The sequence below is a fragment of the Penicillium bovifimosum genome (assembly GCF_028826915.1).
Source record: "Penicillium bovifimosum strain IBT 22155 chromosome Unknown utg000002l_segment0_segment0, whole genome shotgun sequence".
NCBI classification, from domain to species: Eukaryota; Fungi; Ascomycota; class Eurotiomycetes; order Eurotiales; family Aspergillaceae; genus Penicillium; species Penicillium bovifimosum.
Window position 1 is genome coordinate 3,655,243 of NW_026622711.1, and position 16,999 is coordinate 3,672,241.

The 16,999-nt window shown below is 49.2% G+C and overlaps 7 protein-coding genes across 7 annotated transcripts; 2 read left to right on the forward strand and 5 right to left on the reverse strand.

Moving 5' to 3' along the window:
- Positions 1 to 150: 150 nt before the first annotated feature.
- On the reverse strand, positions 151 to 7,103 carry N7515_002572 (DNA-directed DNA polymerase alpha catalytic subunit POL1; the record flags this gene model as incomplete). The annotated part of the gene is made up of 15 exons (XM_056663316.1): positions 151 to 275; positions 333 to 548; positions 600 to 708; positions 761 to 826; positions 888 to 1,038; positions 1,097 to 1,641; positions 1,693 to 1,775; positions 1,831 to 2,012; positions 2,139 to 2,160; positions 2,593 to 3,128; positions 3,188 to 3,480; positions 3,533 to 4,273; positions 4,334 to 4,891; positions 4,940 to 6,658; positions 6,717 to 7,103. 15 exons carry the CDS (start codon positions 7,101 to 7,103, stop codon positions 151 to 153), a joined length of 5,733 nt encoding a protein of 1,910 aa, XP_056525429.1.
- A 1,113-nt stretch (positions 7,104 to 8,216) lies between these two features.
- N7515_002573 (uncharacterized protein) lies at positions 8,217 to 8,444 on the reverse strand (the record flags this gene model as incomplete). Its single annotated transcript, XM_056663317.1, has 1 exon — positions 8,217 to 8,444. The coding sequence occupies one exon, from the start codon at positions 8,442 to 8,444 to the stop codon at positions 8,217 to 8,219; it is 228 nt and encodes a 75-aa protein (XP_056525430.1).
- Positions 8,445 to 8,813: 369 nt separating this feature from the next.
- On the forward strand, positions 8,814 to 10,438 carry N7515_002574 (uncharacterized protein; the record flags this gene model as incomplete). The annotated part of the gene is made up of 6 exons (XM_056663318.1): positions 8,814 to 8,823; positions 9,043 to 9,083; positions 9,675 to 9,719; positions 9,988 to 10,076; positions 10,122 to 10,176; positions 10,328 to 10,438. The coding sequence occupies 6 exons, from the start codon at positions 8,814 to 8,816 to the stop codon at positions 10,436 to 10,438; spliced, it is 351 nt and encodes a 116-aa protein (XP_056525431.1).
- Positions 10,439 to 11,562: 1,124 nt separating this feature from the next.
- On the reverse strand, positions 11,563 to 12,603 carry N7515_002575 (40S ribosomal protein uS9). Its single transcript, XM_056663319.1, has 4 exons — positions 12,494 to 12,603; positions 12,398 to 12,420; positions 12,125 to 12,196; positions 11,563 to 11,994 (listed from the first exon to the last, which is right to left on the reverse strand). Exons 1-4 carry the CDS (start codon positions 12,537 to 12,539, stop codon positions 11,704 to 11,706), a joined length of 432 nt encoding a protein of 143 aa, XP_056525432.1. The 5' UTR covers positions 12,540 to 12,603; the 3' UTR covers positions 11,563 to 11,703.
- A 293-nt stretch (positions 12,604 to 12,896) lies between these two features.
- Positions 12,897 to 13,620, forward strand: N7515_002576 (mitochondrial 54S ribosomal protein uL13m; the record flags this gene model as incomplete). The annotated part of the gene is made up of 3 exons (XM_056663320.1): positions 12,897 to 12,959; positions 13,007 to 13,367; positions 13,496 to 13,620. 3 exons carry the CDS (start codon positions 12,897 to 12,899, stop codon positions 13,618 to 13,620), a joined length of 549 nt encoding a protein of 182 aa, XP_056525433.1.
- Positions 13,621 to 13,798: 178 nt separating this feature from the next.
- N7515_002577 (uncharacterized protein) lies at positions 13,799 to 14,024 on the reverse strand (the record flags this gene model as incomplete). The annotated part of the gene is given in 2 exon segments (XM_056663321.1): positions 13,799 to 13,863; positions 13,880 to 14,024. 2 exon segments carry the CDS (start codon positions 14,022 to 14,024, stop codon positions 13,799 to 13,801), a joined length of 210 nt encoding a protein of 69 aa, XP_056525434.1.
- A 12-nt stretch (positions 14,025 to 14,036) lies between these two features.
- N7515_002578 (urate oxidase) lies at positions 14,037 to 15,089 on the reverse strand (the record flags this gene model as incomplete). Its single annotated transcript, XM_056663322.1, has 3 exons — positions 14,037 to 14,161; positions 14,231 to 14,877; positions 14,953 to 15,089. 3 exons carry the CDS (start codon positions 15,087 to 15,089, stop codon positions 14,037 to 14,039), a joined length of 909 nt encoding a protein of 302 aa, XP_056525435.1.
- Positions 15,090 to 16,999: the final 1,910 nt, after the last annotated feature.

Sequence of the window (16,999 nt, forward strand, 5' to 3'; positions counted from 1 at the left end):
ATCGATTCATCGAACTGTTCTGGATAAGGTATCCATTGATAGGATATCCAAATTCCGACTACAGTAGTTCTTAGTTCAAGTGGGAATGCGAGTGCATTATCATGGCATTACATAGACTAGAAGATATGTAGGGCCTAAGTTCTAAGTATCCTATTCCTTGCCTCCAAGGCCCATGTCCCAAAAGCGAATCTCCAATTCTGTAGCTCGGATAAAAATCCGAATGAGCTCTTCCAGACGACTTGGCGATACATGCTGCATATGCTTCTCCAGCAATTCTATGATGTGACTTAATTTAGTTGAAGGTTCAACGCGCATTTCATGACCTGACTTACCTGAGCCCAGTCGCACAGCTTCAGAATAGTCATCGGCAACGTAGTTTTCGATCCACTTCCAGTAGTTGTTTCCATCTCGTAGAGTTCCTTCTTCCTTATGCAGTCGCTTTGCAATGGCGCCATATCCGATCAAGCATGGCGCAAGGGCCATCTGAAGGGCCAACCAGTCTTCGGACTGGCCTACATCCAAGATGTACCGGCTGTACGCGGTGCAGGCTAGAGATATAGGTATTAGTAAACGTATATAAAGAAGCATCACTAGCTTACCAATGCTTTCTGGTGTATCTTCCATCTCTTGCTTCGAAAGGCCAAAGCCAGTACAATAATCTATATGCAAGGCCATCTCTCGTTGGATATGGAGAACGATTTGGGCCGACTAGAACAAAAGGTCTTAGTTTGACTTCGGGGAAAGCATGCCGAGCTCTTACCGCTGCTATTGAATCCATGCTCTTGGCCTTGTAGGACGCCAGTGCGTTGCTTCTAGCAAATTGTACCTGCGAATGAATCTGATGAGTCGAAAGCTTCCCAAAAGTACACGGATGGACATGTTCCCACCAGATAGAGGTAATCTTGCACAAGGTAAGCCTTGAAGCGCTCAAGAGGCAGGGTACCCTGAGCAATTCCTTCGACGAACTCGTGGTGAGTGAATTTGTGCCAGACTTGCTGCACATCGTCACGGTCTAAAATGTACTCGAGGAATCGGCCACTAAGATGATCAAAGCGTCAGATAGCACATTGAAGGGTCTGAGGGGCATGTCACATACGGCGCAAAGGGCATAGTGTAGGTAGAGTGGAAATGGTTGATCGGGCCACTCCCTTTACCCAGGTCAATGCTCGTCTTGATTCCCACCTCAACAAATCGCACAGCACTACGGACCGCTCTGGTCATGCCTTTTCCTGAAGCCAAATTTGCAGCAATTGCGGAAGCAAGTGAACAGCCTGTGCCATGAGTATTCTTCGAGATCAAGAACTCTGTTTCGAACAACGTAGTCGTCGATTCGTCACACAAGATATCCACTACTAAGGTAGTTTCCTTTGGATCTTGTGATGTCTGGTGATTTTTGGTCAAGGGAAGATGCCCTCCCTTCAAAAGAACTGCTTTGGGACCCAATGAGCAGACCTTCTTAGCAAGCTCAACCATCCCCTCCAGATTAGTTGGTTCCGGAGTCTCCATTCCAGCATCTTTCAGCAAAAGAAGAGCTTCGGGAATGTTTGGCGTCACAAGTGTTGTTAAAGGAAGCAGCTTTGTCCTTAATTTGGTGATTGCGTTTTCCGGTAGCAATCTCGACCCACTCGTGGAAACCATGACCTTTCGATTCTCATTAGACCAACACTTGAAGCAGAACGGAATTCATCATACTGGATCTAGGACAACGCAAGGGACCTTGTGAGCGTGTAACGTCTCTGCAATTACATCAATGGTCTCAGCAGATGAGAGCATGCCTACGGCGATTATCAGTAGCTGGAACGAGATATTGATCCATTCCAAATGACTTACCCAATTTCACTACATCAGCACCAACATCTTCGAGTCCGGCATTGATCTGCTTTCTCACAAACTCCGATGGCACGATGAAGATATCTTGCACACCCAGTGTGTTTTGTGCCGTTAATCCGGTTGTGGCAGTGAGAGCATAGCATCCGTGAGCCGCAAGGACTCTTTGATCGGCTTCAAGGCCACTAGAACATGTTAGGACTATGCCATCCTAATTCCACAGCGCATATTGTAGAATTCCATGCCATGGTCTTGAACATGGGATACCGCTGTTTTCTCGGCAGTTCTGCAGGATAGATTGTGAGACTTACGCTCCACCCGAGCTATCCGAGCCTGCAATTACCAGAACTCTTTTGACGGACATAACCACAGCCAATCAGTAGACGGATAGTGATATCTGCTCTACACTGAAGATTAGAATGAGGCAATCAAGCAAAGAATGACGGAGTGGGGTGGCCGGAGAATTGAGATGGGATGGATACCTAAGGCAAAAACTTAGTAATCAGATGGCCGAGCCTCTATGGAGTTTTGGAGCGAAACTCCAAATTGGCATCAATTGGAGAAGCACATTTGAAAGACCCTAAATTATGCAATTCGATTTGATCATGAGCATGAAACTCTCCCAGACCCCATGTATTTACAAACATCCCAAAACCAAACACCGTCCGAGCATCTATTGTAACATAAAGCGGAAGAGACCATCCATCTCAACCCATTGCCGACCACACTTCTTCAGATAACCGTCTACCACCCCCTTGATCGTACCGAATCTTACGCGGTTGAACTCTGCAAGGGCAGCAACGCTCTCTTTCTTTTCGCCTGTCTCCTTCTCGGCGACGACCTTAGCCTTGTCAACGTCCCAAAGACCGGCGAAGTACAAAAGCTGGTTGTACATCTCCTTTTCCGAGTATTCGTATGACATACGGCCCAGGCAGCCTTCTGCACGACCTCGAGGACCCAAACAACGGTGCCCATACACGCTGATTTGTCGGGTGCGGTTGCCACATGCCGAATCGTCACACACCAACCACCCGTCGTAGTACCGCGAGATTTGCTCGCGTATCTGGTTCTCGAATTGGGCCACAATTGTGATAACGGAGAAAGGCTTCTGGCAGCTCTGATTTGGACAGACAAGTCCATGAGCGGTGCACATATGTGATGAAGCCAACAGACCCTCAAATACAGACTGTTCTTTACAGAAGCGACATTTCAGGGACAGTCGCGTGGAATTGGCGAATCGGACCGAGTCCGGAATTTGGGACTCAAGGGGTGTAATCTCAGCGTCTTGCTGGCTGTTGGAGCTAGAGGTGTTGATCTGATATTTGCGGGTATCAAGACCTAAACACTCAGCGAGGCGGACAGCATCGGTGCCAGGAATCGGGGCGCAGAGACGCTCAATGGGGGGAAGATCTGCTTCAGAAGGTAGAACTCAACGTCTGGCTTCAGTCCCGATTCAGCTTTGAGGACATCTTGCGGGCTGTATGATCGCTTCGCGGGCGGTAGTGATGAAGTTTCCGAGTCTCCATTAGTCACAATATATGAGATGACGTCGTTTGGTCGAATGTTCTTGCCCCGGGCAATCTCACGAAGAGCAACTTGCGCTGGCGGCATGCTCTCCTTGTTGGGGTATTCGTGGGGTCGTTTGGAGAGTTTCTGACAAAACATTAATGAGATGGTCGGATATTGTTTAGTGTTATCCACATACCGTATATATCACGTATTTCTGCACGGGGATTGTGTATTCTTTCATCTTCTCCGCAAGCTCGCGCAAGTATTCGTGGATCTTGTTGAGAACAACTTCCTGGTCTTCACCGGACAGGATCTCATTGAGCAGCTTCGACGATACTTCCTTCGAAAGAGCACAGTATTCACGACGCTTCATATCCAATCCCTTGACCTCGAGTTTCTCCACGTACTTACCATCAACCTCGGTCAGGTTGACAGCAGCATACTTCTTCTTGGCGTGCAGTAGAAGCCGACGGAAGACATTGTCGATGTCGATCTCCAGCAGTCGATAACGCTCATTGACCGATTTCTTGAACTCCTCACCAACCTTGAGCGCATCACTCATATTGTCCATGTTTGTATTGATCATGACCGAATCGGTGTCACCATAAATGACTCGCAATTGCTGGCTTTCGGCCAATTCCTTGGTATTTCTCAGAATCTCACGTCCTTTGAATGTGGTGAGCATTGCTAGAGGTCGTGCATAGAATCGACTCTGCGTGTATCCCAAGCATCCATACATGGAGTTTGCAGTCAGCTTCAAGGCCAATTGTTTTGTGTCCCAAACGGCCAGTTGCTCGGGTGTAGCACGTTTGTCTTTCATCAATTTCTTCACTTCGCGCCGACGATTGACCAATGTCGCAATCAACCGAGGTAGAACACCTTGCTCTTGTTCTGAGGAGGGAACGTCCGGAACTGCTTCTTCTTTCTCATTCTCGGCCTATTTTCAATGTTAGGGTAAAACGAAACGTAGTTGAGCCCCCAATTTCGGTAAGCTTACCGTAGCTGTTCGGTCCACCGTGGTGAAGCAGATGTTGTATTCCTGGATGATACTGGGATAAAGACTGTTAAAGTCCATAACAAGGACGAAGCGGTCATAAAGGCCCTTTTCAGGCTCAAACACAAGACCACCCTTATACTTGTCCTTTTTCTTCTTGTCGACCGTCTCGTCGTCATCGCCCTCTTGCATTTTCACTTCCGCCTTTTGAAGACGGGAAGAGTACTTGTCGGGACATATGTATTTGTTGCGATGGAATTCATGCAGCAAAATATACTCGTTCCGCTCAGCACGCGTACCGCTGAGTGTGCGTGCCCATGAGTTACCAGCGGTGTTGGTCAAAACTTTCGTGAGCGGCAGCATTTGAAGTCGCAAAACCAATGCAGCGATGAAGTATGTATCTGTGTCACAATGGTTCACGAAGTTCATGAGACCTTCTTTGGTGGTCGCCCAGGTCTTCAACGCTGCTTCGACGTCTAATTCCTGGCGCACATTGTCTTGACCAAGATAGAATTGACACATCTCAGTCAAACTCCACGATTGACATTTCATCATGAGAGACTAGAGGCTGTCAGCATTGTCCATTATCAACGCTGGGAGACCTCTTACCTTGCCCATATCGTTTGCAACATCGCACATCAGTCTTCCAGCAATCAGCTGTCTTTCCGCAAAGAAGTTGCCGCCTTTGTTGAAGTGCTTGGGCCAATCTCCGCGCCTGAGTCGTCCAATACGGTGCCAGCCTGGCGTCTTCTTTTCGCGCATCCGGCTAAGAAGAATCCCGAGGTCGACATCCTGCAACTGATGGCCCATAATCACATCGGGGTCCATCTTCTCGAACATGGCCAGGAACTTGCTGAGTAAGAACTGCTCGCTTTTTTCAAGCATGATTATGCCACGCTGCTTTTGCGCTTCGGCTTCAAAGTGCAACGGATATGAACCCCCAGCAGGGCGCATGACAGTGAAGGTCTTGCACGGAAGTTTCTCCGGGGCAGTGGTGTCGGTGAGAGAGACATTCTCGTACACTCTGGCACTGGCTATCAAAATCTCCTGTTTGTTTTCCTTGACGTTCAGCTGGGTACGGAAGGACAGACTCATCAGGGTCAATGGCGGTGCGTCCAAGTTCTCAGAATCTGGGAGAACGCTGATGAGTGCTGGCTTGGAGGCTTGACACTCGAACTTGCACCAAGATGCGTTGGTAACCGCAGCAAAGTCGGCCTGGTCGATCTTGAGCCAGCAAGGACCCATTATGTTCTTCCATAGGACAAATTGCTCGAATAGGGAAGTATTCGTACCGAAAACATGGGAGAAGGTTTCTCCCTTCGTTTCCATCGGCAATGCGGGCTTGTCATAAGGGTATAGCAATTTGAGATATTCTGCCTCCTTTGGGACACCCGGTAATTCGAATGCATACTTCCGTTCACACGGTTTCATTTTGTGCATGCCGACCTTGATTTTTGACATCATTTCGTCGACCTCCGAGTAGACATCTTGCATGTCAACCTCCTCATCGGTTACTCGCCCATGCTTGTGTCGGTACTCCCGCGGAAGGAAGTAGAGTTTTCGCAGGATATTGTCAACCTTGACGAACGCACTGGTATAAGATCCGGTCTGCTTGTTTTTCACTTTTCCAAACAAACAAAGGCTACCGTTGATTTCCGTATAGTCCAGCCAGAACATACGCAGGCTGCCGTCTTCTTCGACCACATCTTGGGCACGGAGCTTTCCGAATGACCGCATCTCCGGAGCCGGACTGCTGAGAACGTTCAGTTTGTTTCTCACATCATTCCAAGAGGCATCCATGACTTCTGGCATAGATTTGACTGGGGATGAGCTTGCTGGCGCGGAAATGACATCGTGTTTGATCTTTGGAGGTGGTCGGCTGCCAGCCATGTTGATCGTCTCGGTTTTGACACCAGCGCCTCCAGTGACCTCTGCAACGTCCATGAGATCAACATCATCATCCTCTGGCTCCTCGGTCTTGACAGGTACAGCGTTCCTTCGCTCCACTGCTTTGCTGATTGGAGATGATGGCAAAATGTCACTCATGGGAACATCATCATCATCCGGCATCGGTAGAGGGCCATCGTCAAGATCGTCAGAGTGGAGTATTTGGTCTTTCATTGGAGAACTTGGCATCTCATTTTCGTCTCTTGTGTGGGCCTTATCCCGGCGATGCCTCTCAGACAGTGGTGGAGAAAGAACGCGAACTTTGCGTCGCGCCTCTGATTTGACGATATTTCGTGTCGGAGCGTGATTTGGTATGATGTTGGTGTCGACCTCCCCGAGGAGGTCGGCCATGAATGCCTCATCTTCAGCGGTAGCAACGGGCTAAATCATATCAGCTGTCAGACGAGTGATCTAGACGCTATGTGCAAGAAGCACTCACCTTGGGCTTAGGAGCGGAGGTCGAAGCTTGTCCTTTGTTGAAGTACCTGGATATGCCATTGTTCATTTGTTCTTTCCGCTGCTGTTCCTCCTCTCGCTTTCGTTTGGCAGCTTTGCCACGTGTGGGTAGTTCGTCACTCTCGTCGCTGTCGTATTTCGCGGTTTGTTCATTCCATACTTCGCGGCCATCATCTGCGTAACCGGCTCCGTTGTCATCGACGACAAAATCATCTTGATCGAGGCGGCCCCTGATAACCTTCTTGTAGCCATCATCATCAACCTCGTCGTAGATATCGCCCTGGTCCTCAACCTCGTATGTGGAGATTCGTTTCTTTCCAGAGGCGCGGAGGGCCCTGAGCTCGGCCAATGTCTCACGAGCCGTAGGCATTCTGATAGATTTCAGAGGGCACTGCCCATGTAATAGCAGTTGGGGCAAGGAAAAAGACCTGGGGGAATTTGCAAAGGTTGCGGGGAAAGGGGGGATAAAAGGAGCGTCGCGCAATTAATTCGAGGAACGCGTACCACGCGTTGAGTCGTGTTGGCGCGGGTTGGCCAGTCCCGTTATGTCAGCCAATTAAGCCTCCAGACCCACCCACAGTTCGGAATAAATTTACTCCGTGGCGCCTCAGGCGACAATATCGTGCCCTAAGACCGTTGAACCTACATACATCTATGGATCGGATTTCCATTGAACAACCTAGCTTGATATCTGGCATTTCATTTGGTCTTTGACCAAGACCAGCTAAGCCCGATCATTGATTATGCTCCGCACCGCGCGAATGATGCGCGAATAGCCTGTGGTCGTTTGTATCCCAATCGGAATGGGCTCAATGCTCATGATCTCATCGTTGCCTGCCTGAGCAGCCTGATCGGACTGGCCAGACTCCTGGTGCTTCGACAGTTGACATATATGGGTTAACATTAAGCAGGCACTGAGGCAATGATGCTCCGCAAGCAGTGAAGCATCAAGATGTAAAAGAATCTGCGACATCATACACTTACCTTAGAGGCTTCCGACCTTCCATTAGCACTGCATCTGCGGACGGGAACATAGACCGCAGTATGTTTGCTAAGAGTCAAGTTAAGATCTAACTTCTATTGCTCATACCTTCGGGTACAGACATTGGGTCAATTTGAGGCCTCAAAGGGAGTGCCAAACATGGATTGAGAACAGCGTGCTGTAGTTACATAGTGGCAAGTTCTGGGCCTAGATATACGTATGCAGCCCATTACATGTCTAGTCAGAAGCTTTAGTTACTTCTCTATAATGGTCAAGTAACAAGGAGATCTTACTACGGCGCTGGGAAGGCAACAAAACCCCTAGAATCTGTGCAATTAAGAGATTCAAAGAGGCACAGAAAGAGAGTCACTGATGCCAATGCATTGTAGCCTCGCATGTTTTAATGGAGCTTGATGACCTATCTAAGCTGTGGCTCATGTTCTCTCGGCGTCTGCTTTTGGTGGCAGTCGGTTTTATGGTTGTCAGTCCAACAATAAGCTGTTACTGCGGCGATATCCCCCGAATACGTATGGACGTTGACGGCGACGTTCCATTGCTCTTCCGGAAGGCACTCGCGATGACCTCTATGTCTTTGTATTTGCCGTTGCCGTAGTTTCGTGCGTTGCCGTAGTTTCGTGCGTCGTCGTCGTCGTCGTCGTCGTCGCCGCCGCCGCCGAACACGGTTCTATTATTGTGGTTATCTTCTAATGGTCTGTCTTTCCTCCACATCTTCCCTTGTTCACACAGGCGGGACACTGCTGCCCATGGTCCATTCTTGCTTTTTCAATAATGGACGTGTTTTGGTAGGGTTTCCTCTTTGACGAAACTCGATGCCTGCTTTTGTCTCTCCATTTGGTACCTCATCTGTGTTTCTGATCCATTCATCTCATGTTACATGGGCCTCATCATCCCCAACCACTCATTAGGTTAGATGATGAAACGTCATGCATGAAACAGTGGAAGTCTAAGACTGTTTGGTATGTCTTCCACTTTCCTGGATGAAAGCATGTCAAGTATTGACCAGTTCAGCTTACTACCTAGGTGCATCACTCCCTTCCACGGGCTACCGAGTAGGTTTCATTGGAGAGACCACAGCATATGACAATCGGTATGCGGAGAAGACCTCGATGCACGCCGGGTTTGCGAGCCTTGGTTCGGTGTTAGACAAGGATATTGTTCGACTGTGGAGTCCGACATCCGAGGAATGATACAAGGGATCTTCTGTTCTTGGGTAAGACACCATCGAATGAGCTTGAATAAGGCATTCACCTTCCGAGTCACTATGGCACTGGATTCTAGGTTTCTATACCTTGCTAACACTGTATAGATCTGCGCCCATCCCGTGCCGGCTACGGTCAACGAGACAAGGTAAGTCTGATCCTACGATGCCCTTTTGACAAATCATACCTATGAGCAGTCCCATTGCACCTGCATGAGCCTTACAGCCTTCTCATAAATGATGACTTTGCCATGTTCTTTGTTCGAGGAACTGTACCAACACTGGCACAATTTCCAATGACATAAAATGATAGCCTGATATGAGAAGCGAGGTTTCTATTGCATCTATTCCTGTTGATCGGGGAAGACGAAGACATGCAAGTCTGGAGTATGGTGATCCTTTGCTGACAATGTATATATCGAAGTTCGTCAATCCCCCGTTGACCATGCCCGAGAGACGGAACGAGGTGACTATAAAACCCTCCCGATAGGTACCTTCCTGGCAATGAATTGAGGTCGTCCCGCCGCACCGCATGAGCCTCAAACCCTTCTCATAAATGATGATTTCGAAGTATAACTGATTCGAGGAGCCGTACCAGCAATGGCACAGCTCCAATGACATAACAAGCGACGGTCTGATATGTGAAGCGAGGTTTCTATTGCATCTGTTCCCTGTTGATCGTGAAAGACGAAGAAATGCAAGTTTGGAGTGTACCTTGATACCTTACTGACAACGTATAGATCGAAGTTTGCCAATCCCCCGTTGACCATGAGAGACGAAACGAGGTGAGTACAAAAGCCCTCCCGATACCTTCCTGACAATGTTATCGAGGTAATTCTGCCGCACCGCATGAGCCTCAAAGCCTTCTCATAAATGATGACTTTGGCAATGTGGTTTTTTCGAGGAACTGTACCATCATTGGCACAGTTTCCAATGACATAGAATGATAGCCTGATATGAGAAGCGAGGTTTCTATTGCATCTATCCTGTTGGTCGTGGAAGACAAAGACATGCAAGTCTGGAGTGTGGTGGTACTTTGCTGACAATGTATAGTTCGAAGTTCGCCAATTCCTCGTTGACCATGAGAGACAGAACGATGCGAGTATAGAGTCCTCCCGATACCTTGCTGCCAACGAACTGAGGTGAGTCTGAAGACTCGCCAAGTATAATTTACTGTACGAGTCCAGACTTCCCGCTGCACCGCATGAACCTCAAACCCTTCTCATAAATGATGATTTCGAAGTGTGTCTGATTCGAGGAACTGTACCAACAATGGCACAGCTTCCAATGATATAGAAGTCGCAGCCTGATATTTGAAGCGAGGTTTCTGAGGTTGTGGAAGACGGAGAGATGCAGGTCTAAAGTATGGTGATACTTTGCTGACAATGTATAGATCGAAGTTCGCCAATCCCACGTTGACCACGAGGGACGGAACGAGGTGACTATAAAACCCTCCCGATACCTTCCTGACAATGAATCAAGGTCTGTCCGCTGCACCGCATGAGCCTCAAACGCTTCTCATAAATGATGATTTCCAAGTAGGTATCTGATTAGAGGAACTGTATCAGCAATGGCACAGCTTCCAATGATATCAAAGTCGCAGCCTGATATGTGAAGCGAGGTTTCTGAGGCTGACGGGTCATCGTGGGCGTTTCTGTTCGCGATTTGCTTATACTTCTCTGACGATTGAGTCTCGCGGTAGTTCAGGCGAGAATATCCATGCGGATGAGCATATCTATCAATTCATAGAATGTGGCGAGCTTGCACTGATGTCGTTCTTCTGCTCCAGGTACGCCGAACGAGACGAGAAGCGAACAGGATTTGGAATTGCAGCTCTGATATGAGAGGGATTGACCGAGTGGAGAACTTGACATTTGCCTGGTTTGGTGGTGGTGAGGTTTACGTGTATGGATGCCCGGATGGTTCCTCGGACGGAATGGGAATTTCACAGCTTGGTGGTTCACAATGTACTTTCTGACGGGGATCTATGTAGCATATCTTGTTACTGGAGATGAGGGACTGGTTGAGAAGCCCTAAGGTGACGGGTGTGCCATGTTGGAACATGTCAGAAGGACCTGGGGGAGTTGCACCGTCTACGCTATTTGTTAATCGTGGTCGAGAGTTGGAACTTCTGCAAGACGAGAAAGGACCCTGCTCAAATCAACTGTGGCGCTCTACCAATTGCGAGGTGTGGTGATATCCCGTCAGAACGTGCTATCAGAATGCGGACCCATCACTGTTGTGAGCAGACAAATAGTTCTGGCCAATACCCACCTGTTGCTTGCCGGGCTTGAGTATACTGTGTACATGTCCCAGTTTGGCGCATGAATCCACCCCTAACAGACATGAGACCGACGTTAAAACGCCGTAGTTAACACAATCTAAAAGTCCGAAACACGAAGATTTGAACAAGATAAAACCCAGTTTCATTGAGTAGATTTCCCTGGCTATGCTAGGTATTTTTTTCCAGCCGTGCAGGACAGCGCCAGTGAAAATAATATCCATCCTGAACAAGGCACCGGTACAACAACCAGAGGCCAGTTTCCCGAATTCCTCTAGCCCGGTCCTCTGATCTCATGCAAGAGCGGTCTACCGAACCAGAACCGCTCAATACACATCCCCGAATTCCTCCCAAGTCCCCAGTCCACCAAGAAGTCATGGAAATAAGTCGTGATTGAAAAAACATATGAAGACAGACAGATTCCATTTCCCCATTGCCGTAAATTTTTCTTTTCCCTTTCGCCGCATAACAAGTGAGAGAAGAAAAATTTAACGGTAGGACTTCTGGTAGCGGGAGCGGGCACCGCGACCACCGAACTTCTTGGGCTCGGCGCGGCGGTTGTCGGCAACCAGGAGTGTGCGGTCGTACTGAGCAAGAGCCTGCTTCAGCTGGTTCTTGGAGTGCTCATCGACGTACTTCTGGTAGTAGGCGACAATGGACTTGGCGATAGCCTGACGGATGGCGTAAACCTGCGAGGTGTGACCACCACCGGTGACGCGGACGCGGATGTCGACACCAGCGAACTTGTCAACGCCGACGATGAGGAGGGGCTCGTAGACCTAAATTCGAGCGTGAATTGTCAGAACTGTACTCCAGTTTGCGATTCCCATTGCCGATGTCGTTTTGCGAATCGGGCGAATCCTTTCTTGTGCGGCGTGCGGAAGGGTTGATAGAGCGATGTGTGCGTACCTTGAAACGGAGGATCTCGGGCTGGACCAGGGAGAGGGGCTGGCCGTTAACCTTGACGAGGCCCTTGCCTTGCTGTAAAAAGTCTCAGCATGTTGTTCCAATTCAATATGTATATGACCCCAATGATCGCGCAAATGTTGTTTCGTATGTCTTTCCAGAAATTCAATTCGTGTCCTTCTTGCCGTGCACCATTCTTTTCCGATTCATTTCCTTTCCTTCCACATCTTCCGAAACAACGTATTGGGACCGAGGGGGGTATAGGCGTGATCATACCTTGCAGTGGGCGACAGCGGTGGCTATTGAAAATTGAACATGTCAGCGCGCGGGTTCCTTCGCTCAAAATTACAGGATGAAAAAGGGTGAGCTTACCCGTCTTCTTCTTGCCGAAGCATTGCACACTCGGGACGGAAGCCATGGTGGTTGTCGTGGGGAGGGAGTGTGTTGTCGAGGGAGATGGAAAAAGAGGCACTTGAATTCCCATACACAGTGATTTGCCCTTCCGTGCGGGTTTCGCTTAGTGTGCGACGCTAATTCCGATTTTGGATTAGCGTGCACGGGACTTAGGGCTTGGTCACATGACCCGGAGAACTTCATCGGGGGCGGGTTGCAGGGTGACAGGCAAATAGAGAACGCTGAGATCATCATTATCTAGGACTTCTTGCGTGTTGGGTCTTATTTGTTCCTGGGAACTTCAATTGGACATTCCCAACTTGATTAATTGTCTAATTGTTCCTCGCACCCACCCTGCGCTACTTTCCATCACATCAACAAGATGTCGCAACTCGTTGGCAAGGTAAACAGCTTCAATGCGGAGCCTTCCGGCAAAGCCGCGCATGTATTGCGATAAAGTGAACGATCCAATTCTAACTTTCGGCGCATCAGACTCGTCTCGCATATTCGCGCACATGGCACCATGTCGACGCCGGCACCGATGAACGATCCCTCGGCCGCCTCGCCTCGTCGATTGCCCTCGTTCTCATGGGCAAGAACAAGCCCATCTACGACCCTTCAACCGACTGCGGCGACTATGTGGTGGTTGTGGGATGTCATGATCTCAAGACGACCGGAAAGAAGCGATTCCAAAAGATGTACTACACTCACAACACGCGGCCCGGTAGCTTAAAGAGCATGACTATGGATCAGATGTTCGCCAAATGGGGTGGTGGAGAAGTTCTGCGTCGCGCGGTAAGGGGCATGCTGCCCAAGAACCGGCTTCGTGATATTCGCCTGGCTCGATTGAAGAGTAAGTGCTATGTCGTTGCTGCGCTGCTATCCTTGAAACTGCCTTTCAGGGAGCAACATGCACGCCCATCTGGTCGAACCAGCTACCATATTTCCATTTTGAATACCATCTAACCTACTTTCGCGCAGCTTTCGAAGGTCTCGCCCACCCCTACAAGGAGAATATCGTCAAGTTTGGCAACAAATCGGTGATCGGAGGTATGCCCGAAGTGCAAGAGGCATTCAAAACGGCTGCCGAGAAGCCAACCGCATAGATTCTACCTTTTCTACCCTCCTCTTTCGCCATTTTCCACGCCTATCTCGACCGGGTTCGCGTCTACCTGTATTCTATTCTCCTGCGATGTTATGATCCAACCGCAAAAGCGCATGGGTGTGGAGTCCATTTGGGATATTGCTTTTGATTAACTACTCCGTTGGCGTGGCCTCGAACTTTCAACTTTCAAGCCTGCGGTTTCCTTGAATTGTACTTATAGCATATACAATCACAATACCACGTACTATACATCACTTTACGTTGTCTCGGACGCGCACTATTCGAAAAGGTATACGAGATTGTATTCGATGGTATAGGGAGACTGCTCCCAGAGGTATAGGAAATGATAATATGTACAAGAGAAAAAAAGACCCAGCTAGTGCCCATATCGGAGCTCGCCGACATTCCTGAAAGCACTCACAGCTTAGCCTTTTGGCCAGCGCGGGCAACGGTGCACTTGATGAGACCATTGGGGTTGGTCTGCGGCGCGTACACATCTGCATCCTTGCCAGTGTTCTTGAGGCCCTTGTGCCAGCTGAGATCTAGATTCGTAATGTTAGCTCATATCCCGAACCACCCGGGTGTTAACAGGAGAGAACCAGAAAACATACCAACTTCAAAGTAATGTTTATTAGGCAGCTGGTACTCAACGGTATTTAGCAGAGGGACAGCAGCAAGAATCTGCTCTCCCATCTTATACATCGTGGCCTGAACAGAGGCACTGTTATCCTCAGCAAAAGTCTTGAGGGTAATACCGCGCGCCGCCTCCCAAGCCGCATTGAACTTCCCCGAGTGTGTCTTGACATCTGCCAGAGTAGCGAAGCGGCGCCACTGCCAGTTCGCAGTGACATCGGTGCTGAGGATACGATCCCAGGTCTCCTTGAGGGTAGTGTACTCATCGCGGAGGAAGCCCCAGAACTGAGAACCGGTGCTTTTCAGCACGGTCAGGCCGTTGATAGCGGAGTTAATGTCGATGCCCTTGCCCTCGATGACATCGACCTGCACGTCGCGGGTCTCGGAGCCCGGCTGGACGAATGAGTGCGGGTGCGGCTTGCCGTCGATCTCCATGCGCACCCAGCGGTGGGTCACGATGTTGACGTGGGCGGCGTGGATGTGGCTGTACTTTTCGACGAAGTGTGTGCCCAGAATTGAGCCGAAGAGCTCGGGTGGAGTTACAGGGTTTTGCTTGGCTGTGATGTAGATGGTGTTCTTGATTGAGTCGGTTGCGACAACGACGCTGTTGTCGGCTTTAGTGTATCTGTGGAGAACCTTGGCTTAGCTTCAACGTTCTTTTCGGAGATAAGAGAATCAGTGGTTGACGCCATGGACTTACGAGGTATCGATGTCGCCTTCCAGCAGGACGCAGACGGTCATCTCCACGACAGTCTGGATCCCTGTCTTCTCATCACGTTGGACCTTGCAGACGCGGACGTTGTCCTTGCCATAACGGGCTGCTGCTAATGCGCTCATTTTGAGATGTGAGATAAGCGGTCAAGATGGAAATTGGAGTAGAGTTAGAGTGTGTAAGGTCAGAGTGAGGAGATTTGAACTTATCCAGAGACCAGGTCAGTATTTATTTGAGATGCAAATGGGCTGATCCAACAGCTTCGGGCACCTCCGATGGCCGCGAGTGGCCGCTGGCCCGCTCCCCACTCGATCTTATCAGCGATAAGCTTCCAAATCTCCAATTTTCTCTCTTTACTCCGTAGTACTAGTAGTAGTTAGCTCTGTCTCTTTGATGTAAAATCTGCTTGATTACTGCATAGCACGCCTTCAATCATATCCAATGAGAAAATAAATGATTATTGATCTTTCCCCCAGACTTTCGGGCCATGAGCCGACTGAGATAGAAGAATGGCGGAGATCGCCATCTGACATTCCACACAAATCCCGAACTTCCGATCTCCGACTCTATTCAACTGCAAACCCCTAGACTATACCAAACCCCTTATGCATTGTACTAGGATTCTTCGTGGAGTTTCTCCTTGGGATCCCGAACACCAACCCAACCAGCCCCACTCATGTTAGGCCGGAGACCTCCACTGCCGACCCGGCGCGGCGAGCTGCGATGAGCAGTGAAAGGTGTGGAAGTCCTGGCGACAGATACTCAGCGCTGACATGGCATACTCTCTGCTGACGATGGTCTTCTAAACATGTGCGGCGACCTCGCGGGTGGTAACACCGTGCGGGGTGAAGAACGTCAAGGTCCACGGACTCACGGTCTAGACATCCCAAGGACCCAAAGCCGATTCTCCTTACGATGTAGGGAGCTTGCTATGTTCTGTCTTCTCAATATGTGCACTTCCTACGCCTAGGATACACGGGGTTAAGCATGCTTTGCTCTAATTCCAATTCTCTGGGAAGATTGCATCTGCATCTTCGGTGGTATCTACGCGTGCTCGTTGCAGAGCATCTTCCGCAATCACCTCCAACACAGAATGCGAAACACCATGTTGTGGGTTCCTACGTGAACATATGGAGTTAAAGCCGCTGACTTCACTGATCGGTAAGCGGAAGTTCCTCTACTTAGTTACAGGGCACACAACACATACACGCCGCAAAGAGAAAACGTGTGGCACAGCATGTGCAACGCAATGTCAGCCATACTGGTCAATCTAGCGGCCAACATGATTACCACAAATCGACTTGCGAGCAAGTATTAAATACTACCCGAGTCTATCATGTGCTCTGCCACCCTGCTGGGCAGTCGAAACAAGGAACTCTCAGATAGACAGGGAAGCACCTAGCTGCTTATTCAGTTATGTGATGATAATACAGTTAAGTATCCTCCGAGTCACGGCAGTAAGGGACTATACGACCCTTGCAAATAATGCAACACAACGACAGTATGTACGTCGTATATCAGATCCAGATAACGAGTAGATCTCTTATTTTGCCTGAAAAACAAGCACAGAATGCACCACAAAAACGAGAGCCAAGAAAGCACGGTCTCAGCTTGTGTCGCAATCCTCGAATCGGAAGTTCTAGTCGAGGCCGAGTCCAGCGAATCTGCTCACGGCCAGCGTGTCTGCAACGTCGATCTGACGAATCTTGCATGCAGTGCGCATATCCAAGCCCTATGAATCAGTAAAGCTCTCCGTCATTGGATGAGTGCCGTTCTAGGGTAAAAGATCGAGTCTCGGTCTCGGCTGGGCTGACGAGATTCTTTGTTCTTTGTTTGACAAAGAGTGCCTTAGGCCTGCGGCTCTACTTAGGGCATTGTGTCTGGTATTTATCAGCTGATTCCTGATTTTTCCTGCTTTCACTTGCGGTTTCGACTGTATTCAAACTATTTGCGTCCATATCAGTGATAATCACCAATTCAGACTGAGGAGCTTATTTTTTTTTTCTTTATTTCCCGTCCGCAAGCGAGACACGAG